Below are 23,936 nucleotides of genomic sequence, written 5' to 3'. Positions count from 1 at the left end.
TCTTGTGAGTGCAACCATACGAAGATCATCAAAGGTAAGTCATTAATTTTCTTTCTATTTCTGACATTCGTGACTAATATACTTGGCTGGTAACTGTGTGTAATGTTTTGTGTGCTGAGCGCTGTCCTCAGATAATCGCATGGTTTGCTTTTGTTGTAAAACCTTTTTGAAATCTGACAAAGCGGCTGGATTAACAACAAATTAAGCTTTATTCTGATGTATTACACTTGTACATTTCATGAAAGTTAAATATTTATAGTAATTTAATTTGAATTTGGCGCTCTGCAATTTCACCGGATACTGGCCAGGTGACGCTACTGTCCCACACCCCCTAGAGAGGTTAACATTGTTGTTATCTATTGCCCACCAGGTGCCCTTAGAGAGCTTGACACCTTGATAAGCTAATTTCCTGATGATGGCTCACCGCTCATTGTACTGGGTGATGTCAATCTCCCGATGTCTGCCTTCAATTAATTTCTTTCCACCTCTTCCTTTCCCCTCCTTTCCTCCTTTGACCTCACCCTTTTATAGTCCCCTCCCACTCACAAAGCAGGCAATACGCTTAACCTAATCTTTACTAGAGGCTGTTTGCCTATTAATCTCACTGCAACCCCCATTCAGGTCTCTGATCCCTACTTTGTTTTCTTTTCTGTCTCCTTCTCCTCCAACCATAGCCACTCAGCCCCTACACAGATGGTCATGCGCCATCGCAATCTTTGCTCTCTCTCTCCCACTACTCTCTCCTCTTCTATCCTATCATCTCTCCCTTCTGCTAAATCTTTCTCCCTCCCTCCTGTCTCCTGATTCTGCCTCTTTGACCCTACTCTCCTCCCTTTCAGCCTCCCATGACTCACAATGTCCCCTTTCCTCCCAGCCAGCTCAGCCTACCCCACCTGCTCTATGGCTGAGTGACTCATTGTGAGTCATAGGAGGAGCGGGCAGCTGAGCAAAAATGGAGGAAAAATGAACTTCCAGAGGAACTATCATCCTTTCACTCCCTCCTCTCTAACTTCACTTCCACTGCTAAAGCCACTTTCTATCACTTCAAAATGTAAGCCTAACCCTAGGAAACTATTTTCTACCTTCTCCTCCCTCCTTAATCAACCACTCCCTCTCCCTCCCTCCTCCCTCTCTGTGGACAACTTTGCATACTACTTTGAAAAGAAGGTTGACGACATCCGCTCCTCATTCACTCAGCCTTTTGAGTCCATTAGTCCTACAAACATAGAACTACCCTACGCCTTGACCACTTTCTCCCCTCTCTCTCCAGATGAAATCTTGCGACTAGTGAGGTCCGACTGCCCGACAACGTGCCTGCTTGACCCCATCCCCTTCTCCAGACCATCCCCTTCCCCATCCCCTTCTCCAGACCATCCCCTTCTCCAGACCATCAATCATCACTTTCTTCATCAACTAATCCATGACAACTGGCTGCATCCCCTCTGACTTCAAAATGGCCAGAGTCGCTCCCCTCCACAAGAAACCAACACTTAAACCCTCTGACGTCAAAAACTACAGATCGGTATCCCTTCTTTATTTTCTTTCCAAAACACTTGAGCGTGCTGTCTCTGACCAACTCTCTTGCTATCTCTCAGATTGATCTTCTTGACCCTAACCAGTCAGGCTTCAAGACATGTCACTCAACCAAAACTGTTCTCCTTTGTGTTATGGAGGCTCTCCACACTACCAAAGCTGATACTCTCTCCTCTGTTCTCATCCTCCTAGATCTATCCGCTACCTTCGTCACCATGAACCATTTGCTCCTCCTCTCCATCCTCTCAGGGTTGGGCATCTCAGGCTCTGCACACTCTTGGATTGCATCCTACCTGGCAGGTCACTCCTTCCAGGTGACGTGGAGAGGATCTGTGTCTGCACCCGTACTCTCAATACTGGTGTCCCCCAGGGCTTTGTTCTAGTCCCCCTCCTCTTCTCTCTATACACCAAGTCACGTGGCTCTGTCATGTCCTTACATGGTCTCTCCTATCATTGCTAAGCGGATGACACTCAACTACTTTTCTCGTTCCCCCCTTCTGACACGCAGGTGGCAACATGGATCTCTGTGTGACTGGTAGATATCTCAGCTTGGATGTCGGCCCACTACCTCAAGCTCATCCTCAACAAGACGGATCTTCTCCTCTCCCCGGGGAAGGCCTGCCCGCTTGCAAAGTGCAAAGGACCCTTTGTGTGATGTCTGGACAACACCCTGTCGTTCTCTGCAAACATCAAAGCAGTGACTCACTCCTGCAGGTTCATGCTCTACAACATCCTTAGAGTACGACCCTACCTCACACAGGAAGCGGCACAGGGAATAGAAAAATAGAAGTAGCTACTTTCTAATTTCTCTCACAGACTCTGCTAGTGATCTGTCAGAATTTTGGAAAATAGTTAATGCACTGAAACATGGACAGTTCTCTTCTTCCCTGCCTAGGCAAGTTATGTCAGACTCTGGCATCATTACTGAGTCACATTTGATACAGTAAGTGATGCTTTTAATCAACTTCTCGTGAATCTTTGTTTTCATTGCAACAACTTTCTACTTGTGATATGCTTGATGCCTTGATGGGGATGATTTCCTTGATCCTTTCTTGCTGCAGCATTCTGCTCCCCTGATTAAGGAGTCATTGACATTGATATTGATATTTGTTATCTGACTATTATCTCGGGTGCTATCCCCAGGGTTTGGAAGGCAGCCCATGTGCTCCCACTCCACAAAGGTGGTAACTTTTCCAACCTAAATAATTATTGACCTATCTCAAAATTGTCTTGCCTAATCAACTGTCAGCTTAGATCCTTCCTAGCTACGAGCTGTATTCTGTGTTCACCAGTCTGGTTTCAGGCCAGGTCATAGCACCACCTCTGCTGCAACCTTGGTGTTAAATTATGTGGTAAAGGGTATGGATAGGAGGATGCACTGTGCTGCTCTCTTAATTGACTTATCGAAAACTTTCAATACTGTTGACCACTCTTTATTGATTCAAAGATTGTCTGTAATCTGTATGGATCAGGCATCATGTAATTGGTTTGAAAATGACTTGACAGGCAGGACACAATGTGTTTTTTTTCTTATGGTGTTAAATCAGGTTTCCTTGATATTACGAAAGGTGTCCCACAGGATTTTAGGTCCTGTACCTTTTACTGTCTATATAAACAATGTTAGTCAATCTGCATTTTTTTACATACTGTACACCTGTATTGAATTGTATTTATTATGGATCCTCATTACTCTTCATGGGGACCAGCAACATAAGACAGTTACATACAGTTTAAAATACTACACGACATTACATTTCATGACACCTTACCCAACACATTTAGTGTGTTCCCTTAGGCCACCACTCCACCACCACATATTTACAATACAACATCCATGTGCACAACATCCATGTGAATGAGTGCGTGTCTTATCATGTGCATGTGTGTCTGTGCCTGTGTGTGTCTCTTCACAGTCCCCGCTGTTCCATAATGTGTATTTTTATCTGTTTTTTATCCGATTCTACTGCTTGCATCAGTTACCTGATGTGGAATAGAGTTCCATGTAGCCATGGATCTATATAGTACTGTGTGCCTCCCATAGTCTGTTTTTGACTTGGTGTCCAAGTTGTGTGCTAGTAGTTTAAACAGACACTTCAGCATGTCAACACTTCTTACAAAAACAAGTAGTGATGTTGTTAATCTATCCTCCACAGATTTACATGCATTATAATTATTATTAGCTCTCCATGTACATTTAAGGGCCAGCCATTCTGCCCTGTTCTGAGCCAATTGTAATTTTCCAAGGTCCCTCTTAGTGGCACCTGACCACCTGACTGAACAGTAGTCCCGTTGCAACAAAAGTAGAGCATCTGGGACCTGCCTTGTTGCTAGTGCCTTGTTAACTACTTTTGTATCAACATGTTTTGACCATGACAGTTTACAATCCAGTGTTACTCCAAGCAGTTTAGTTACCTCAACTTGCTCAATTTCCACGATTCATTACAAGAATTAGTTGAGGTTTATTGTTTAGTGAATGATTTGTCCCAAATACAATGCTTTTAGTTTATGAAATATTTCAGACCAATTTATTCCTTGCCACCCATTCTGAAACTACATCTCTTTCTTAAGTGTTGCAGTGATTTCACTCGCTGTAGTAGCTGGCGTGTATAGTGTTGAGTCATCCACATACAGAGCCCCACTTGCTTTACTCAAGGGCAGTGGCATGTTATTAGTAAAGATTGAAAAAAAGTAAGGGGCCTAGACAGCTGCCCTGGGGAATTCCTGATTCTACCTGGATTATGTTGGAAAGGCTTCCGTTAAAGAACAACCTCTGTGTTCTGTTAGACGGGTAACTCTTTATCCACAATATGGTAGGGGGTGTAAAGCCATAACTCATACGTTTTTCCATCAGCAGACTATGATTGATAATGTCAAAAACCACACTGAAGTCTAACAAACAGCTCCCACAATTTTGTGATTATTAATTTCTCTCAGCCAATCATCAGTCATTTAAGTAAGAGCTGTGCTTGTTGAATGTCCCTCCCTATAAGCATGCTGAAAGCCTGTTGTTAATTTGTTTACAGTAAAATAGCATTGTATCTGACAAAACACCATTTTCTCCAAAAGTTTACTAAGGGTTGGTAACAGGCTGATTGTTTGGCTATTTGAGGCAGTAAAGGGGGCTTTACTATTCTTGCGTAACAGAATCACTCTTGCTTCCCTCCAGGCCTGAGGGCATACACTTTCTAGTAAGCTTAGATTGAAGATATGTCAGAAAGGAGTGGCAATTTCATCTGCTATTATCCTCAGTAATTATCCATCCAAGTTTTCAGACCCCGGTGACTTGTCATTGTTGATAGACAGCAATATTATTTTCACTTCTTCCACACTCACTTTATGGAATTCAAAATTACAATGCTTGTCTTTCATAATTTGATCAGTTATACCGTGGCCTGCAAAAGTATTCACCCCCTTGGTATTTGTCCTATTTTGTTACCTTACCACATTTAATTAAAATAGATTTTTGGGGGGTTTGTATCATTTGATTTACATAACATGCCAACCACTTTGAAGATGGAAAATATTTTTTTTATTGTGAAACAAACAAGGACTAAGACAAAACAATGGAAAACTTGAGCGTGCATAACTATTCAACCCCCCCCCAAAGTCAATACTTTGTAGAGCCACCTTTTGCAGCAATTACAGCTGCAAGTCTCTTGGGGTATGTCTCTATAAGCTTGGTACATCTAGCCACTGGGATTTTTGCCCATTCTTCAAGGCAAAACTGCTCCAGCTCCTTCAAGTTGGATGGGTTCCGCTGGTGTACAGCAATTTTTAAGTCATATCACAGATTCTCAATTGGATTAAGGTGTGGGCATTGACTCGGCCTTTTAAATTCCAAGACATTTAAATATTTCCCCTTAAACCACTCGAGTGTTGCTTTAGCAGTATGCTTAGGGTCATTGTCCTGCTGGAAGGTGAACCTCCGTCCAAGTCTCAAATCTCTGGAAGACTAAAACAGGTTTCACTCAAGAATTTCCCTGTATTTAGCACCATCTATCATTCCTTCAATTCTGACCAGTGAAAAACATCCCCACAGCATGATGCTTCCACCACCATGCATCACTGTGGGGATGGTAGTCTCGGGGTGATGAGAGGTGCTGGGTGTGCGCCAGACATAGCGTTTTCCTTGATCCCCAAAAAGCTCAATTTTAGTCTCATCTGATTAGAGTACCTTCTTCCATATGTTTGGAAAGTCTCCCACATGCATTTTGGCGAACACCAAACGTGTTTGCTTATTTTTTTCTTTAAGCAATGTTTTTTTTCTGGCCACTCTTCCATAAAGCCCAGCTCTGTGGAGTGTATGGCTTAAAATGGTCCTATGGAGAGATACTCCAATCTCTGCTGTGGAGCATTGCAGTTCCTTCAAGGTGGAAGGAATTTAATGGTGCTCCGTGGGATGTTCAAAGTTTCAGATATTTTTTGTAACCCAACCCTGGTCTGTACTTCTCCACAACTTTGTCCCTGACCTGTTTGGAGAGCTCCTTGGTCTTCATAGTGCCGCTTGCTTGGTGGTGCCCCTTGCTTAGTGGTGTTGCAGACTGGGGCCTTTCAGAACAGGTGTATATATACTGAGATCATGTGACAGATTATGTGACACTTAGATTGCACACAGGTGGACTTTATTTAACTAATTATGTGACTTCTGAAAGTAATTGGTTGCACCAGATCTTATTTAGGGGTGAATAAATATGCACACACCACTTTTCCGGGGGTTTTTTCTGAATATTTTGAAAGAAGTTATACTTTTACTTTCACTTCACCAATTTGGACTATTTTGTGTATGTCCATTACATGAAATCCAAATAAAAATTCATTTAAATTACAGGTTGTAATGAAACAAAATATGAAAAATGCCAAGAGGGGTGAATACTTTCGCAAGCCACTGTATATGAATGCAGCTGTTTATCATAGCACACAGCACTTATTACAGGGGACAGGTTCAGTACACATCACTGCATTCTGTATTAGAAAGTACCTCTCTGAGGTCTCATTGATTAATGCATTGCACTCTTTTTGTTTATAAAGCCCTCCTGCATAAACCTCCGCCGTACCTTACTTCATTGTTATCTTACAGATGTACGAGATACCACACTCAGTCTCAGGGATAGCTAACTCTGGAGATCCCTTCGAACTCCACTGAGAGGTAAATCTGCTTTTAGTTTATTTACACCTTACTTATGGAATAATCTCCAAGGCTCTCTAAAATTTGATGAATTGGTGCCTCTAGGGCAATTCAACAAGACTTATTGACAATTTACTGGAAAATGTGTTTGTTTTCTATGATCGTGTTTTGCTTTGATGTGTATTGATGTGTATTATGATGTGTATAATGGTGTGCATAATGTTTATTGATATGTATTGATGTGTATATTGTTGTGTATAATGGTGCGCATAATGTATGTTGATGTATATTGACGTGTATAATGATGTGTGCATAATGTATGTTGATGTATATTGATGTGTATATTGATGTGTATAATGGTGTGCATAATGTATATTGATATGTATTGATGTGATGCAGGGCTCATTTGTGACAGAAACCTTGGTCTCAGCAGATTCCCTGTCAAAATAATGGTTAAATAAAAGAGAAGGGAATTCCTCAGAATATGCCATTTCAACTGCATAAATAAAACAGGGTAAATCTAGAGCTCTGCTTGTGGTATAGTATTGGGGGAAAAGGGAATAAAAAAAAATATCCACAATTAATGTCTTTGCACTGAATTAGATTGGCCAATTTAGGCCCCAGCATGTGAGCAAGGAACATGATACTATGCAGTGGGATACCAGTAGCTTAGCAGCCTGATGATTATGATGTCTTCATCCATGTTCTCACTTCCAGAGGTGCTTCTGGCCTGGGGGCTGTGGGTTACTGCTGTAGATGTGAATAACATAATATTGATTTAGCATGATGACATGTTTATTAGGGTCAACATGCAACGTTGTTCTCTGGGAGTAGAATAACGCTGTGTGTTGATATTAGATGTTTGATGAGCCACACACTGAAAAATTATTTGTTGCTTTTACTTGCACAATAAAAATGAAATTATATATTTCTTCGTCACCTTCAAGGTGCGACTTTAGGTTCATAATCTATTTTCTTCCTTCGACAAATGACACACGTGCTAATGCACGTGAGAAGAATAAATAACTGTTTATCACTTGCCTACTCAAGGAGTGTGTGTTAATGTATCATCACAACATACAGTATATGAAACAACACTCAAAAGGATACGCTGTTCTATGTTAATGTATGCTTTCAAGTAGATCAACATATATTGAAAAGATTATGTGGATAAACATAGATGAACAAATGAAATAATGCACTGAAACGGTCTGATCCTACCCTGCTTACTTTTCTGTAAAGTCAAAGTACGAAATGTAAACATCTAAGTGTTTAAACCATTTTGAGTATGGTGAACTAGAAAGCTTATAATTTTCAAGATAATCGTCTTATCCTTACAGTCTTTAGCATAATTAATGCGAGAATCGCATTACAATAAAATATGCCACTGCAGTTGACATTTAAAAATCACTTGACATTTAATTTGACAAGAATGAAAGGGGGTGAAAGCTTGTAGCTCCTTGCAGATGAACAAGACAAACAAGAGCATTGGTTGGATCTTGATTTCGACAGAAACAATTTGCCTATTGTGATTAGCACCACCTTCAATTCTAGCTAGCTCATCAGAATCCATGGAGAAGGTTTAAGTAAAGATTATTGTACAATACTGTAGTTCACAGCTGCATGCTTTTGAAGGGCCATAATGATTATGGTCTAAAGCCCCAGTTTAGCTCAAGTGGGTGAGAGTATCTGGCCTATGTGAGCATGGATGAGGTGTCTCTTTTCAATAGAGTATTACATTCTTACAATAAAGACATTTAGTAGATTCTGTAGTTAGATAAAAACAGAGCAGTTCCCGAGGCACTTTGATAGCTTGTCAAGTTTATTTTAACCAAAAAACAAACAACAATAACAACCACCACAAAACTATGATAAAAACTTAAGTGAACAGCTTGTATTTTATTCCCATTGTCTATAAAAGTACTATAAAAGTAAAACAACCTTTGCAAATCAAATAGTATTTTCTGTCATTCCTGTCTTTACAAGTACTCTCAGCTCTCCTCCACTTCCGCAGTGGGAGGATCTGCTTTGTCTTTGTCTAATATCCCCGCCAGAGATTTGAAGGACGGCCCCCACTCGCCGAGGTATCTGAAGTCCTCACGGCCATCCACCGTCCACGACTCGATGGAGCTCAGCGACTCTGCCACTGACCCATCCCCCTCGTAGGCGTATGTAGCCAGCGAGTCATACGGGGGAGCAGAAAAACCCAGGTGGTTCTCCTGGAGACGCTGGTGAATATAGTCCCTGATGATGTCAGTGCTGCCCTCTGTGGTAGGGGTTGACCCATTGATCTCAGTTTGAGTGGTGACATCTGACCATGACCCTGTGCCCCGGCGGAGCATGTTCTCCTTGATGGCCTTGGTGTTCCTCAGCGTGCCCATGTCGAAGGCGTGGGTGTCCTCCTCGCCGCCCCCCTCGACGTCATAGTGGATCACGTTGTCCCGGATGTCCTCCTTGGACGACATCAATGTCTCCCTCTTCTTCTGCCGTCTCAGGCCTACGTAGAGCACCACGATCACTACAATACAAAAGAAACAAGCGCACCACGATCAATACAATACAAAATAAACAAGCGCACCACAATCAATACAATACAAAAGAAACAAGCGCACCGCACCCACCGTTTTATCGTCTCCATACATAGATGTACTGCAGTGAAAATATACAGTGACGTGCGTTTCAAGAGCTTTTCAGAGTACTGTAGGAGGCAATGGGAAGAGAGACAGTGGGATGTCATGTGTGAGGAGCCATTAGTTAATTTCCTCTTTTCTTCAGCCATTCTTTTTTTCAGCAGGAGAACTTAAAGGAATCACAGCCTGAGGCCAGCCGTGATCCATTTCTGACATGCCATCTGTCACTATTGTACTGAGGCAGCAGTCAGACAGGATGAAAGGCTGTTTCACAATGCTTTCATCTCTCCTTCTCCCTCCCTCTCTCTTTCTCCCTCCCAGTGGCAGACAGTAGAGAGTACAACGCAGCAGCCAACTCCACACTACTGTAGTGCTCACTGTGTTATGTTATTCAATAGTAAGAGATTATACTTTAGTAGGAGAAAGTAGGGAGGAATTGCTGGACCAAGATAAGTGAGCTAAATCGACCTACAAGTATGATTATGGGATTGTTTCAAGGGCCATTTTTCAAATTGTAATGGTCAATTTAATGACATTACTGTACGTTAGGACTTCAGCTCCCTCTAGTGTAAAATTGTACACATTAACATTATGATAATGTACATTTACAGTCTATAGCAAGAAATTAACACTTGTGGGAAGCCGTTATTACCATTATTACCATTTATCATCGTCAAGGTGGGTGTCAAATGGAAATAATATACTGTATACTGTACGTTCAGAAATACTGTGTGTCTACACTACAATCTCTGACTGGCAGACATGACTTACCCAGGAGTATGACCATACACAGTAAAATGGACATCACTGCCCCGGTGCTGAGACCCACTGGTAGGAAGACTGCTTCTGCCGTGCAGGACAGGAGGGAACCGTCGGTCTCACAGGCACACACGCGGACAGTGAGGGTGCCAGTGCTGCTCTGGGCTGGGTAGCCACTGTCCTCTACCACCACAGGCACCATGTAGTACTCTTGGACCCGCCTCTGGAACCCCACACGCTTGGTCACTATCCCCGCTGTGTTGTCTGGAAACCAAATGACACAACCATTAACCCTACATGTCTTAAATCAATAAATCAATCAATGAATCAATCAATCAATTAAGTCTGGAACCCTATACCTCTGGTCACTATCCCCGCAGTGTTGTCTAAAAACCAAACGAGGGATCATCAAAGAGCGTTCACCCGTGATGCAACAGAGTGTACTTACATGTATTTACTTACATAGTCACATTTACATTTAAGTCATTTAGCAGATGCTCTCATCTAAAGCGATTTACACTTGCATTCATCTTAAGATAGCTTTTTTATTTTTTGTTTATCCTTTATTTAACTAGGCAAGTCAGTTAAGAACAAATTCTTCTTTACAATGACGGCCTACCAAACCCTAACCCGGACAATGCTGGGCCAATTGTGCACCGCCCTATGGCACTCCCAATCACGGCCGGTTGTGATACAGCCTGGAAACAAACCAGGGTCTGTAGTGACGTCTCCAACACTGAGTTGCAGTGCCTTAGACTGCTGCGCCACTCGGGGCCCCCCAGAGCTAGGTGAGACAACCACATATCACAGTTGTAGTAAGTAAATTTTTCAGAAAAGTCAGTGCTAGTAGGAAAAGACAAGTGCACATGTTTTGTTTTCAGAAGATGGGCATCAGATGTAGCATCAGATGGAAGCTAGTTCCACCATTGGGGTGTCAGGACAGAGTAGAGCTTTGATTGGGTTAAGCAGGAGCTGACCTCCTGTAGGATTGGGACGGTCAAGAGACCTGAGGTGTCAGAACAGAGAGCTCAGGTTGGGGTGTAGGGTTTGAGCATAGCCTAAATGTAGGGAGGGGCAGTTCCCCTTGCTGCTTCCTAGGCAAGAATCATTGTCTTCTAGTGGATGCGAGCTTTGACCGGAAGCCAATGGAGTGTAGGGAGGAGTGGGGTGACATGGGAGAACATGGAAAGGTTGAACATCAGATGGGCTGCGGCATTCTAGATAAGTTGCAGGGGTTTGATTGCAGAAGCGGGGAGCCCAGCCATCAGAGTGTTGCAGTAGTACAGACAGGATATGATGAGTGCCTGGATTAGGACCTGCGCCACTTCCTGTGTGAGGAAAGCTCGTATTCTACGGATGTTGTAGAGCATGATCCTGCAGTTCAAACTTAATCTTCTTTATTTAGGGAGAAATATAGGGCACATAGTAAAGATCAAAATCGCTGCCGGTCTTGTACAGTTGAAGTCAGAAGTTTACATACACTTTGGTCGGAGTCATTAAAACTCGTTTTTCAACCACTCCACAAATTTCTTGTTAACAAACTATAGTTCTGGCAAGTCAGTTAGGACACCTACTTTGTGCATGACACAAGTAATTTTTCCAACAATTGCTTACAGACAGATTATTTCACTTATAATTCACTGTATCACAATTCCAGTGGGTCAGCAGTTTACATACACCAAGTTGACTGTGCCTTTAAACAGCTTGGAAAATGGCAGAAAATGATGTAATGGATTTAGAAGCTTCCGATAGGCTAATTGACATCATTTGAGTCAATTGAAGGTGTACCTGTGGATGTATTTCAAGGCCTACCTTCAAACTCAGTGCCTCTTTGCTTGACATCATGGGAAAATCTAAAGAAATCAGCCAAGACCTCAGAAAATAAATGGGAGACCTCCACAAGTCTGGTTCTGTCACGACTTCTGCTGAAGTCAATGCCTCTCCTTGTTTGGGCGGCGTTCGGCGGTCGGCGTTGCCGGTCTTCTAGCCATCATCAATCTACTTTTCATTTTCCATTTGTTTTGTCTTGTCTTCCCACACACCTGGTTTCAATTCCATCATTACATGTTGTGTATTTAATCCTCTGTTCCCACCCATGTCCTTGTCCGGAATTGTTTATTTTAAGTGCTTGTGCATGTATGCTGGTGTGTGACGGGTTTTGTTACCCATTGTTTGTTTGTTTGTTCTATTTTACAGTGTTTTTTATTTTTAAACTGCTCCGTTGGAACACAGTTTTTGCTCTCCTGCGCCTGACTTCTGTGCCGCCAGTACGCACCCTTTACAGGTTCATCCTTGGGAGCAATTTCCAAACGCCTGAAGGTACCACGTTCATCTGTACAAACAATAGTACACAAGTATAAACACCATGGGACCACGCAGCCGTCATACCGCTCAGGAAGGAGACGCGTTCTGTCTCCTAGAGATGAACGTACTTTGGTGCGAAAAGAGCAAATCAATTACAGAACAACAGCAAGGACCTTGTGAAGATGCTGGAGGAAACACGTACAAAAGTATATATATCCACAGTAAAACAAGTCCTATATCGACATAACCTGAATGGCCGCTCAGCAAGGAAGAAGACACTGCTCCAAAACCGCCATAAAAAAGGCAGACTACGGTTTGCCACTGTATATGGGGACAAATATCATACTTTTTGGAGAAATGTCCTCTGGTCTGATGAAACAAAAATTGAACTCTTTGGCCATAATGACCATCGTTATGTTTGGAGGAAAAAGGGGGAGGCTTGCAAGCCGAAGAACACCACCCCAACCGGGAAGCACGGGGGTGGCAGCATCATGTTCATCAGCATCATCAAAGATTGGAAAGCAGCTGCTGTCATCCCCCTCTTCAAAGGAGGGGACACTCTTGACCCAAACTGCTACAGACCTATATCTATCCTACCCTGCCTTTCTAAGGTCTTCGAAAGCCAAGTCAACAAACAGATTACCGTCCATTTTGAATCCCACTGCACCTTCTCCGCTATGCAATCTGGTTTCAGAGCTGGTCATGGGTGCACCTAAGCCACGCTCAAGGTCCTAAACGATATCGTAACCGCCGTCGATAACAAACAATACTGTGTTGCCGTATTCATTGACCTGGCCAAGGCTTTCGACTCTGTCAATCATCACATCCTCATCGGCAGACTCAATAGCCTTGATTTCTCAAATGATTGCCTCGCCTGGTTCACCAACTACTTCTCTGATAGAGTTCAATGTGTCAAATCAGATGGCCTGTTGTCCGGGCCTCTGGTAGTCTCTATGGGGGGGTGCCACAGGGTTCAATTCTTGGGCCAACTCTTTTCTCTGTATACATCAATGATGTCGCTCTTGCTGCTGGTGAGTCTCTGATCCACCTCTACACCGACGACACCATTCTGTATACTTCTGGCCCTTCTTTGGACACTGTGTTAACAACCCTCCAGACGAGCTTCAATGCCATACAACTCTCCTTCCGTGGCCTCCAACTGCTCTTAAATACTAGTAAAACTAAATGCATGTTTTTCAACCGATCACTGCCCGTACCTGCCCACCCGTCCAGCATCACTACTCTGGACGGTTCTTACTTAAAATATGTGGACAAATACAAATACCTAGGTGTCTGGTTAGACTGTAAGCTCTCCTTCCAGACTCACATCAAACATCTCCAATCCAAAGTTAAATCTAGAATTGGCTTCCTATTTCACAACAAAGCATCCTTCACTCATGCTGCCAAACATACCCTCGTAAAACTGACCATCCTACCGATCCTCGACTTCGGCGATGTCATTTACAAAATAGCCTCCAATACCCTACTCAATAAACTGGATGCAGTCTATCACAGTGCCATCCGTTTTGTCACCAAAGCCCCATATACTACCCACCACCGTGACCTGTACGCTCTTGTTGGCTGGCCCTCACTTCATACTCGTCGCCAAACCCACTGGCTCCAGGTCATCTACAAGACCCTGCTAGGTAAAGTCCCCCCTTATCTCAGCTCACTGGTCACCATAGCAGCACCCACCTGTAGCACGCGCTCCAGCAGGTATATCTCTCTGGTCACACCCAAAGCCAATTCCTCCTTTGGCCACCTCTCCTTCCAGTTCTCTGCTGCCAATGACTGGAATGAACTACAAAAATCTCTGAAACTGGAAACACTTATCTCCCTCACTAGCTTTAAGTACCAGCTGTCAGAGTAGCTCACAGATCACTGCACCTGTATATAGCCCATCTATAATTTAGCCCAAACAACTACCTCTTCCCCTACTGTATTTATTTGTTTATTTATTTATTTTGCCCTTTGCACCCCATTATTTCTATTTCTACTTTGCACTTTCTTCCACTAAAAATCTACCATTCTACTGTTTTACTTGCTATATTGTATTTACTTTGCCACCATGGCCTTTTTGCCTTTACCTTCCTTATCTCACCTCATTTGCTCACATTGTATATAGACTTATTTTTCTACTCTATTATTGACTGCATGTTTGTTTTACTCCATGTGTAACTCTGTGTTGTTGTATGTGTCAAACTGCTTTGCTTTATCTTGGCCAGGTCGCAATTGTAAATGAGAACTTGTTCTCAACTTGCCTACCTGGTTAAATTAAGGTAAAATAAAATAAATAAAAACATGTTGTGGGGTGCTTTGCTGCAGGAGGGACTGGTGCACTTCACAAAATAGATGGCATCATGAGGGAGGAAAATGATGTGGATATATTGAAGCAACATCTCAAGACATCAGTCAGGAAGTTAAAGCTTGGTCACAAATGGGTCTTCCAAATGGACAATGACCCCAAGCATACTTCCAAAGTTGTGTCAAAATGGCTTAAGGACAACAAAGTCAAGGTATTGGAGTGGCCATCACAGAGCCCTGACCTCAATCCTATATAAAATTTGTGGGCAGAACTGAAAAGCGTGTGCGAGCAAGGAGGCCTACAAACCTGACTCAGTTACACCAGCTCTGTCAGGAGGAATGGGCCAAAATCCACCCAACGTATTGTGGGAAGCTTGTGGCAGGCTACTCAAGATGTTTGACCCAAGTTAAACAATTTAAAGGCAATGCTACCAAATACTATTTGAGTGTATGTAAACGTCTGACCCACTGGGAATGTGATGAAAGAAATAAAAGCTGAAAGAAATCATTCTCTCTACTATTATTCTGACATTTCACATTCTTAAAATAAAGTGGTGATCTTAACTGACCTAAGACAGGGAATTGTTACTTGGGTTAAATGTCAGGAATTGTGAAAAACTGAGTTTAAATGTATTTGGCTAAGATGTATGTAAACTTCCGACTTCAACTGTATCTAGAATGTCAGTTTTGCCTTATTTGAAATAAGGTGATGGTGAGTACTTAGCATGTACAAAAAAATAAAACACAGGCCTGGTGTTTTTACAGAGATGACGTACCGATGTGCCTTGCCTCGTCTCCAGCACCAGGCTAGTGGTGGTGAACTGACTCTGTCACACAGCATTCCCTCTGCCCGGCTGGACGAATATCTCATTTGACAAGGTAGGAGCCATTATAGCACACCTTGTGCCTGTTTGCTGCGATGGCCATGAGCACTGCTGTCTCTCTGAATCAGCTCTGATATTTATGTGTTACTGTGTTAGAAAAATACTAACGGAGGATGGTGAGGTGGGAAGGCTGTAGGGGTTAGCGAAAAGTAAAACATTTCACCCTGGCGTCCCCTGGGTTGTGACAAAAAACCCTGAACATCTATTAATTCAATACCAATTGTTAGTGGATATTGTAGGGAGCTAGTATCAAGAAGGTAGATTTGAAGCGAGTCACAGGCATGGCATCGTAATAGATAGTCTGTATATAATATACAGAGTCTTTCAATAGAGTTTTAAAAAAGAACCTTACTGAACGTGCCACAACTGTTTAATTCTCCCTCTCTCTCCTCTCTCTTCAACTCTCTCTTTCCCTCTTTCTGTCCGTTTTCTCACTCCATCTCTTTCGCTATCCCCTCCTTCACCTTCTCTCCATCTCTTGCTCTCTTTTATCCCTTCCTTTATTTCTCAGAAGAAAAAAAAACATGGCTTACTTCCAAAGTCTCGCACAGTGAAATTCCTGTTTCTGATTTCCCTGGGGGACTTGAAGAAGAACTTCTGTCCAACAGTGGGAAGATCCTTGTCCGTAGCATTGATGGTCTGAATTACCTGGTAAAGCACAAAGAGCTTTAAACTACAGTATATGCCCAGAAACAAGTGGAGAGACAATTATCACAATTATTATATTTCTCTTTCATTCTCTTTCACACACACACACACACACACACACACACACACACACACACACACACACACACACACACACACACACACACACACACACACACACACACACACACACACACACACACACACAACCTTTATCACAAAGGAGTTGTACTTGCCTGGCCTACTATTGCATTTTCACAGACAAACGTGTCAAAGAGAATGGTGAGCTCCGGAGGGAACTCGTTGACATCCAGCACATTGACTGTGACTGTGACCTTGTTGGATAGGATAGGGTTGTCTGTAGAATCAAAGAAAACAGTAATCATACAACACATAATGCGTCCTGCACATAGTGGACCTCAGTGAGCATCACAAATGAGTGAGCATTGCGAAAGCCCTTTCTCTCATGTCTGAACTGCTTTGTAAAACAAACAGTGTTATGTTTACAGTAGCTTGATGAAAGATTTAACAGTGACACTATCTGTTTACGCATGAAACTGCAGGCCTCATATAAGTAATATGAAATTGACAACAAAATAACATGACAATACTTGAAAATAGAGTCATTGACAAATAATAACATGTTTTCATAGAAAAACAAATGGCTGCACAGTCAAATTATAAGAAATTAATAATATGTGTTGATTGTATTGTGTGATTTTGTAATAATGCTAATGAATTTGTAAAAATCCATTGAAAAGATTCACATTTAATAAACTGTTCTTTCAGAGGAAAAATAGCATTTAGTTCATCGAATCTGTTGAGCTGCTTTACTGTAAGTATCAGTCAATTTCACTAGATGGTGCCACAAGTATGGAACCCTGTGTGTGTCTGTAGACTACTGTATGGCCTGCTTTGTGCAAACTCTGTCCAAATTACTTGTACCAGGACCCTTATTCACAAAGCGTCTCAGAGAAGTACTGATTGATCTAGGATCAGGGCCCCCGTCTTGTTCATTATGATTTTAAAGGCAAAACTGATTCTAGATCAGCACTTCTACTCTGATATGCTTTTTGAATACAGCCCCAGGCGGATATACACTGAGAATAGAAAATTAGGAACACCTGCTCTTTCCATAACATGACCAGGTGAAGACTGACCAGGTGAATCCAGATGAAAGCTATGATCCCTTATTGATGTCACTTGTTAAATCCACTTCAATCAGTGTAGCTGAAGGGGAGGAGACAGGTTAAAGAAGGATTTTTAAGACTTTCAGACAATTGAGACATGGATTGTGTATGTGTGCCATTCAGAGGGTGAATGGGCAACACAAAAGATGTAAGTGCCTTTGAACGGGGTATGGTAGTATGTGCCAGGCGCACCAGTTTGAGTGTGTCAAGAACTGCAATGCTGCAGGGTGTTTCTCATATGTATCTAGAATGGTTAACCATAGAAACCATAAAGGCATAGAAACTGTAAATGACTTGGTAACAGGAAATCTCTTGGACATCAGAGCAACCTTGAGGGAATCTTATGTGAATTAGAAAATTATGTTCATATGACAGGGAAGAATATACAAAATCTTGCAGAGAGCATATCCAACTGACAATCTCTTAGAAAAAAATATTATCTATTTGACCCAAGACTTAAAAAGAACTGGTGTTTGCATAAGATGTAGGGGAAAGTTGGAGCTCTTCAAAACCACAGACCCCAAAGCAAATCAGGAGGAGGAAAATAGGTTTATTCAAAGAGGACGAATCATAGGTGTTATGCTGAGAGGTAGATGTTCATTCTCTTCTGTCCTCAGTGATTCTCTTCAGTGATTCTCTCCACAGAACAAAGAGACAGGATGTACTTTATAACCCAGCCCTAGCCTGCGGTTGACAAATTAGAATTCCTTGTAATAAAACTGGGCCAATGGCCAAATAACAAGTATCCTATTTCAGGTTCAATGTATAAACAATTTGGACCAATGATAACTTGCCATGTAGCTATGAGTCCCAGACTGAAATTCCTCCCATATCTCTGACCCATTAATCATTAATCCCCTATTACAGAAAAACCCTATTTCCATTGATCGTTAGTACTCCGTTGACTTTTAGTCCTTTATTGACCTCTCGTCCTCTGCATTGTGATTTATCTTCAAAATATTCTTACACAGGCCATGGGCGCTAGAGATGGGGATGTGTGCTAGTTGGTCAGGGCAGGTGTGATGTAGTTGTTGTTTGTAAATATTGTTTGTGTGTGTGTATGTTTTGTATTGTTTATAAAAGATAAAACACATCTTACAAAAAAAGAATGGTCCACCACCCAAAGACCATCCAGCCAACATGACAAAACTGTTGAAAGCATTGGAGTCAACATGGACCAGCGTCCCTGTGCAACCCTTTCAACACCTTGTAGAGTCCATGCCTCGATGAATTGAGGCTGTTCTGAGGGCTAAAGGGGGTGCAATTCAATATCCTAATGTTTTGTACACTCAGTGTATATTAACACATATTATATACTGTACATATTTACCCTTCATCCTATACTTACTAACTTTAATGGCCACAACAGAGATATTGTGCTGCCTATTACTCTCTCTGTCCAACATCTCGTTGGTGGAGATGGTCCCTTCCACAGTATCAATGTCAAAGCAGCCATCCACAGGCCTCTTCCACTCAATAGAGTATCTACAAAACATTCACAAAAAACATGAATACATTTAAAAAAACTGCTGAACATGATTTCTTCAACCTCACTCAGCATCCTTCAATCAATACTTACATCTGAACTATTCTTTCCACACCTTCATTCTGTATTTGCATGTACAGTGCCTTCAGAAAGTATTCATACCCCTTGAATTATTCCACATTTTGTTGTGTTACAGCCTGAATTCAAAATGGAATCCATTTTCAATTCAGGCTGTAACACAACAAAATGTGGAATAAGTCAAGGTGTATAGTCAATGGGCATGAAAACTTTCTGAAGGCATAATGACAACGTGAAAATGACAATGTGAAAACTATACTTGTAGAATCACCTGTAGCAACAATTAAAGCTGTGAGTCTTTCTGGTAAGTCTCTAAGAGCTTTCCACACCTGGATTGTGCAACATTTGCCCATTGTTCTTTTCAAAATTCTTCAAGATTTGTCAAATTGGTTGTTGATCATTGCTAGACAACCATTTTCAGGCCTTGCCATGGATTTTCAGTAGATTTAAGTCAAAACTGTAACTCGGTGACTCAGGAACATTAACTGTCTTCTTGGTAAGCAACTCCAGTGTAGATTTGGCATTGTGTTTTAGGTTATTGTCCTACTGAAAGGTGAATTCATCTCCAAAGTCTGGTGGAAAACAGACTAAAGCCTGTTCTCCTATAGGATTTTGTATGTGATTGTCTCCATTCCGTTTCTTTTTTATCTTGAAAAACTCCCCAGTCGTTATTGATTAAAAGCATACTCATAACATGATGCAGCCACCACTATGCTTGAAAATATGGAGAGTGGTACTCAGTAATGTGTGGCATTGGATTTGCCACAAACATAATGTTTTGTATTCAGGACAAAAAGGTAATTGCTTTGCCACTTTTTGGCAGTATTACTTTAGTGACTTGTTGTAAACAGGACGCATGTTTAGGAATATTTTTTAAAATTCTGTACAGGCTTCCTTCTTTTCACTCTGTCAATTAGGTTAGTATTGTGGAGTAACTACAATGTTGTGGAGTAATTACTCAGTATTGTGGAGTAACTACTCAGTTTTCTCCTATCACAGCCATTAAACTCTTTAACTGTTTTAAAGTCACCATTGGCCTCATGGTTAAATCAATGAACTGTTTCCTTCCTCTCAACTGAGTTAGGAAGGATGCCTTTATCTTTGTAGTGACTGAGTATATTGATGCACCATCCGAAGTATAATGAATAACTTCACCATTCTCAAAGGGATATTCAAGGTGCCCTATCTTGCGAGGCATTAGAAAACCTCCCTGGTCGTTGTGGTTAAATATGTGTTTGAAATTCACTTCTTGACTGAGGGACCTTGCAGATAGTTGTATGTGTGGGGTACAGAGATGAGGTAGTCATTCAAAAAACATCCAGTCCATGCAACTTATTATGTGACTTGTTAAGAACATTTTTACTCCTAAGTGTATTTAGTCTTGCCATAACAAAGGGGTTTAATACTTTTTGACTGAAGACATTTCAGCTTTTCATTTTTTATTAATTTGTAAACATTTTGAAAAAAACGTTATGGGGTATTGTGTGTAGGGCAGTGACCAACAAAATCTAAATTTAAACTATTTTAAATTCAGGCTGTAACACAACAAAATGTGGAAAAAGTCAAGGGGTGTGAATACTTGCTGAAGGCACTGTCGTTGAACATCTGAATGTAATAGGTCTATAGAGATAGATAGGCCTAAATAATGTATTGGTCCCGAAGGAGAAATGTCCTAACGATTAATCAAATAAAGATCAAGGCAATGACCGCAAACAATACACAAAAGAATAATCACTCTCTTTTCATGTAGAAACTAGGGATGCGTCCCAAATAGCACCTTATTCCCTATATAGTGCAATTCTTGTGACCAGACCCTGATCAAAAGAAGTGCACTATATAGGGAACATAATGCCATGTGGTTGTGTTCTGATCAGCATTCTAGTATGTTTATGTATTTCATGTCCCATGAAAACAATGACAAATGTAATGCTTTAAAATATTAAGCAGGCATCACAAAGATGGCCTTTTGAGCAAGGTGAATTGCTGCCTCCTCCATTTCTAGCAAGACATTAAATATTCATCGATAACAAAAAACACACTGCTGGGCCACAACGTATTTTTATGTTCTTGCGCAAGAGATGTCCTGCATCTCACACTCTGTCTCTCAACACCAACAGAGTGGAAGTCAACTGTACTTGAAAAACATTTGGAAGAAGAAGAAAAACAACAAGCCAAATGGATATTAGTTGTCAGTGTTCATAACTCTGAGGAGCAAAGTGTGTCTCTGTTGGTTAGATCAAACATCCAACACTCCAGTCACCAGACCAAAATGCTCCCATCGTGCTAAATAGATACAGTAAAGTTGATCTATGTTGACAGCTTTTTGCCATTTTAAGGTGTCGGATACAGGTGCCCAACTGGAAAATACCTCAGTCCATCATGGTCCCATTGCTCAACACGCGCCTTGATGAATCTCATTTTGATTAACCATACAGTAGGTAAATATGACTTACTATACATGTATGTATAAATGTATTCAAGAGTCCTTACCTAACTGCGCTGTTACTTGCATCTAGGTCCTGCGCTGTAACAGATCCAATGATGGTGCTCACAGGAGTGTCCTCATACACGTCTATGGTGTAAGAGGTCTTAGTGAACACAGGGGGTTCATCCACATCCAGCACGTTGACCTTGACGGTGGCAGTGTCTTTGAAGGGACCCCGGTGCAGGAACCGGGGATCCAGGTGAGCATTGGAGGCCTCCACTTTAAAGGTGTACGATCTTTTGGTTTCGTAGTCGAGATGCTGAAAGATAATGAATGAAAGGTGAAATGCATTTATTATTCATAGTAATCAAATCAACATAGAATCAGTATTTATAAAATCATTCACATCGTCAAAAAACAGAATGCATTTCATGTAAATGTTCTGTGATATGAATATACTGCGTGCAATGGTCAAATATAGTGCTTGGTTCAGTTTGTTAACACCTCTGTTAGGTTAAGTATGCTCAACAGACACGGAAGTCAAGCACTTTGATATGGAAATATGCACGTTAACTGCACCAACCAAGATTGATTTATGTTAAATGAATAAAAAGTGTTGGTTTCAATGTTCTTTTATCAACACAGACTCATGTTCTTCAGTGTCTCAGTTTTAAGCAATTTGAGACTTGAAAATCCAATGTTTGGGGTTTTAACACATTTTCAGGAAGACACTTTGAGAACAGCTTTCTAACCCTATATTACAGTCTCACATTAACTCAGCTGGGTCCCTAGTTAGCGTTGACAGCAGAGCAGTTTTCACTGTCAACACACACACAACAGTCCCTGTCTGAGACACACACATGCAAAAGCCTGGCTATCTGTGGAATGGGCAGCCACCCTGCTGACTGCAAAACAACCAGACAGACAACAGGACTGGGCAGGAGATGCAGGAGGACAGACACCACAGCATGTGTGCCATCCCATCCAAAAAGCACCGCTCAGCGTTACCTGCAGGGAACACAAAACATTGCATACATGCAAATTAGCAGGGAGAATATTCCTTATCTGGAAAGTGAACCCATCCGTTGTGGGTTTGGGCCTATATCCTCTTACTCTACCTCCCACCCACAACCTAGTGACAATTCCTTCTTATTAACGGCACAGAGGTGTCAATTACAGTATTTGTGCCAGGAAGCTCCTGCTGTTTTCACTGTGCCCTCCAAGGTGCCTGACTCATCATCAAGGAGATCCATGGGATAGCATAGCAGCTCAACCTCCCACTTCATGTGTGAGGGCACACTTTTTTAAATTTACTGATAACCTACATGGTAAAAACTGTTTGGAATATACCAGAGTTTGGCTTGGAAAGAGATCATCCATATCAAAGTGCTTGACTTCCTGCATACTACAGTTTTTTTAATAATCGCTTTGGTGCTATTTTGGTTGGAACAGATAATAACTACTGGAGTCTTGAAGCATATCATAAATTGGGCGTGCTTTCAGGCCTAAACTAAATCCAGCATTGTCCAATGTAGAAACAAAGTATAGACCCAATTTCTTGACACATACATACATTTAGAGGCCATTTGAATCCCACAGACGGTTTATCCATCGTTCACTATAATCTTTTATTTTGATGGAGTCGATTATCGCTTGAAACGGTTACTCATCCAAATCCTCTTATCACAAACTGTGGCAAACCTTGGCTGTGCCCTCCCCAAGTCAGCCATTTTCCAGACTTTCCTCCATCACCTGGTACCTCATTTTGAGGTATCATTCTCCAGTGTCAGGTAAATGGTCATGTTGGGCTACTTGTCAGGACCTTGTAGGTGTCTTAAAGTTAGAGATCAGGAAGAAATAGATCACTAACAAGGATGGCTGTGATACAAACAGCTACAAATAGATGGCTCTAAAATCATTTCAATTTCAGAAGGCAAAAGTGCCTTTGTATATTCCCACTATGTATTTGCAAGAAAGTGCCTAATGTTTTGAATGTTCATTGTCAACATCCAGACAAGTGCAAGTAGCGCTTTGATATACTTATATCGAGGTAACTCACAGAGCTGCAAGATACACACCCCATCTGTGAATAATAATATAATCCCAGCCCAGACGAGACATGCACTCAAACCCAGTTCAAAAGCTTTGGTGCGACTATCCACTTATGTGAAGATAGGATACCAGTATTTGGGAGTCTGAGGGCCACAGAAATAGAGAAGAAGCTGTTGTAAAGGGGCTTTCTAAAGGGATTCCTGCTTGTCACATCCCATCAGGAGTTGTGTTGTCTGATCATAGCCTCAAAGTTATTCATTTTAGGCTAAATCCAAACACATCCAAGCACTTTCCTGAAAAAAATATCAAAATACATATTTAGACTGCCAGAAAATAGGGATCATAAATTTCTCCATATTTCCTCATGGTTAGGTTCTGAGGATGGTTTGTAGTTGTAATAAAAGTATCAAGGCACAATGCGAGACCCAAATGCAGACACAGGAGGCAGATGGTTGGAGTCTTACAATGTTTATTAATCCAAAGGGGTAGGCAAGAGAATGGTCGTGGACAGGCAAAAA

The 23,936-nt window shown here is 41.6% G+C and overlaps 1 protein-coding gene across 2 annotated transcripts in view; it reads right to left on the bottom strand.

The window, feature by feature from the left end:
• Positions 1-8,491: 8,491 nt before the first annotated feature.
• cdh12a (cadherin 12a) overlaps positions 8,492-23,936 on the bottom strand; it is a 36,436-nt gene continuing 20,991 nt past the window's right edge. For both annotated transcript variants that reach the window (XM_029704911.1, XM_029704910.1), the window contains 6 exons: positions 21,432-21,685; positions 18,726-18,862; positions 16,424-16,545; positions 16,073-16,187; positions 10,060-10,311; positions 8,492-9,176 (listed from right to left, as the gene is read on the bottom strand). In XM_029704911.1, coding sequence (XP_029560771.1) covers positions 8,650-9,176; positions 10,060-10,311; positions 16,073-16,187; positions 16,424-16,545; positions 18,726-18,862; positions 21,432-21,685 — 1,407 coding nt within the window. In that variant the 3' untranslated portion in view covers positions 8,492-8,649. The remainder of the gene's footprint in view (positions 9,177-10,059; positions 10,312-16,072; positions 16,188-16,423; positions 16,546-18,725; positions 18,863-21,431; positions 21,686-23,936) is intronic.

This window comes from Salmo trutta, chromosome 21 (genome assembly GCF_901001165.1).
Source record: "Salmo trutta chromosome 21, fSalTru1.1, whole genome shotgun sequence".
Taxonomy (NCBI): domain Eukaryota; kingdom Metazoa; phylum Chordata; class Actinopteri; order Salmoniformes; family Salmonidae; genus Salmo; species Salmo trutta.
The sequence above is the reverse complement of the archived record's forward strand: the minus strand, read 5'-3'. Positions and strand labels throughout refer to the sequence as shown.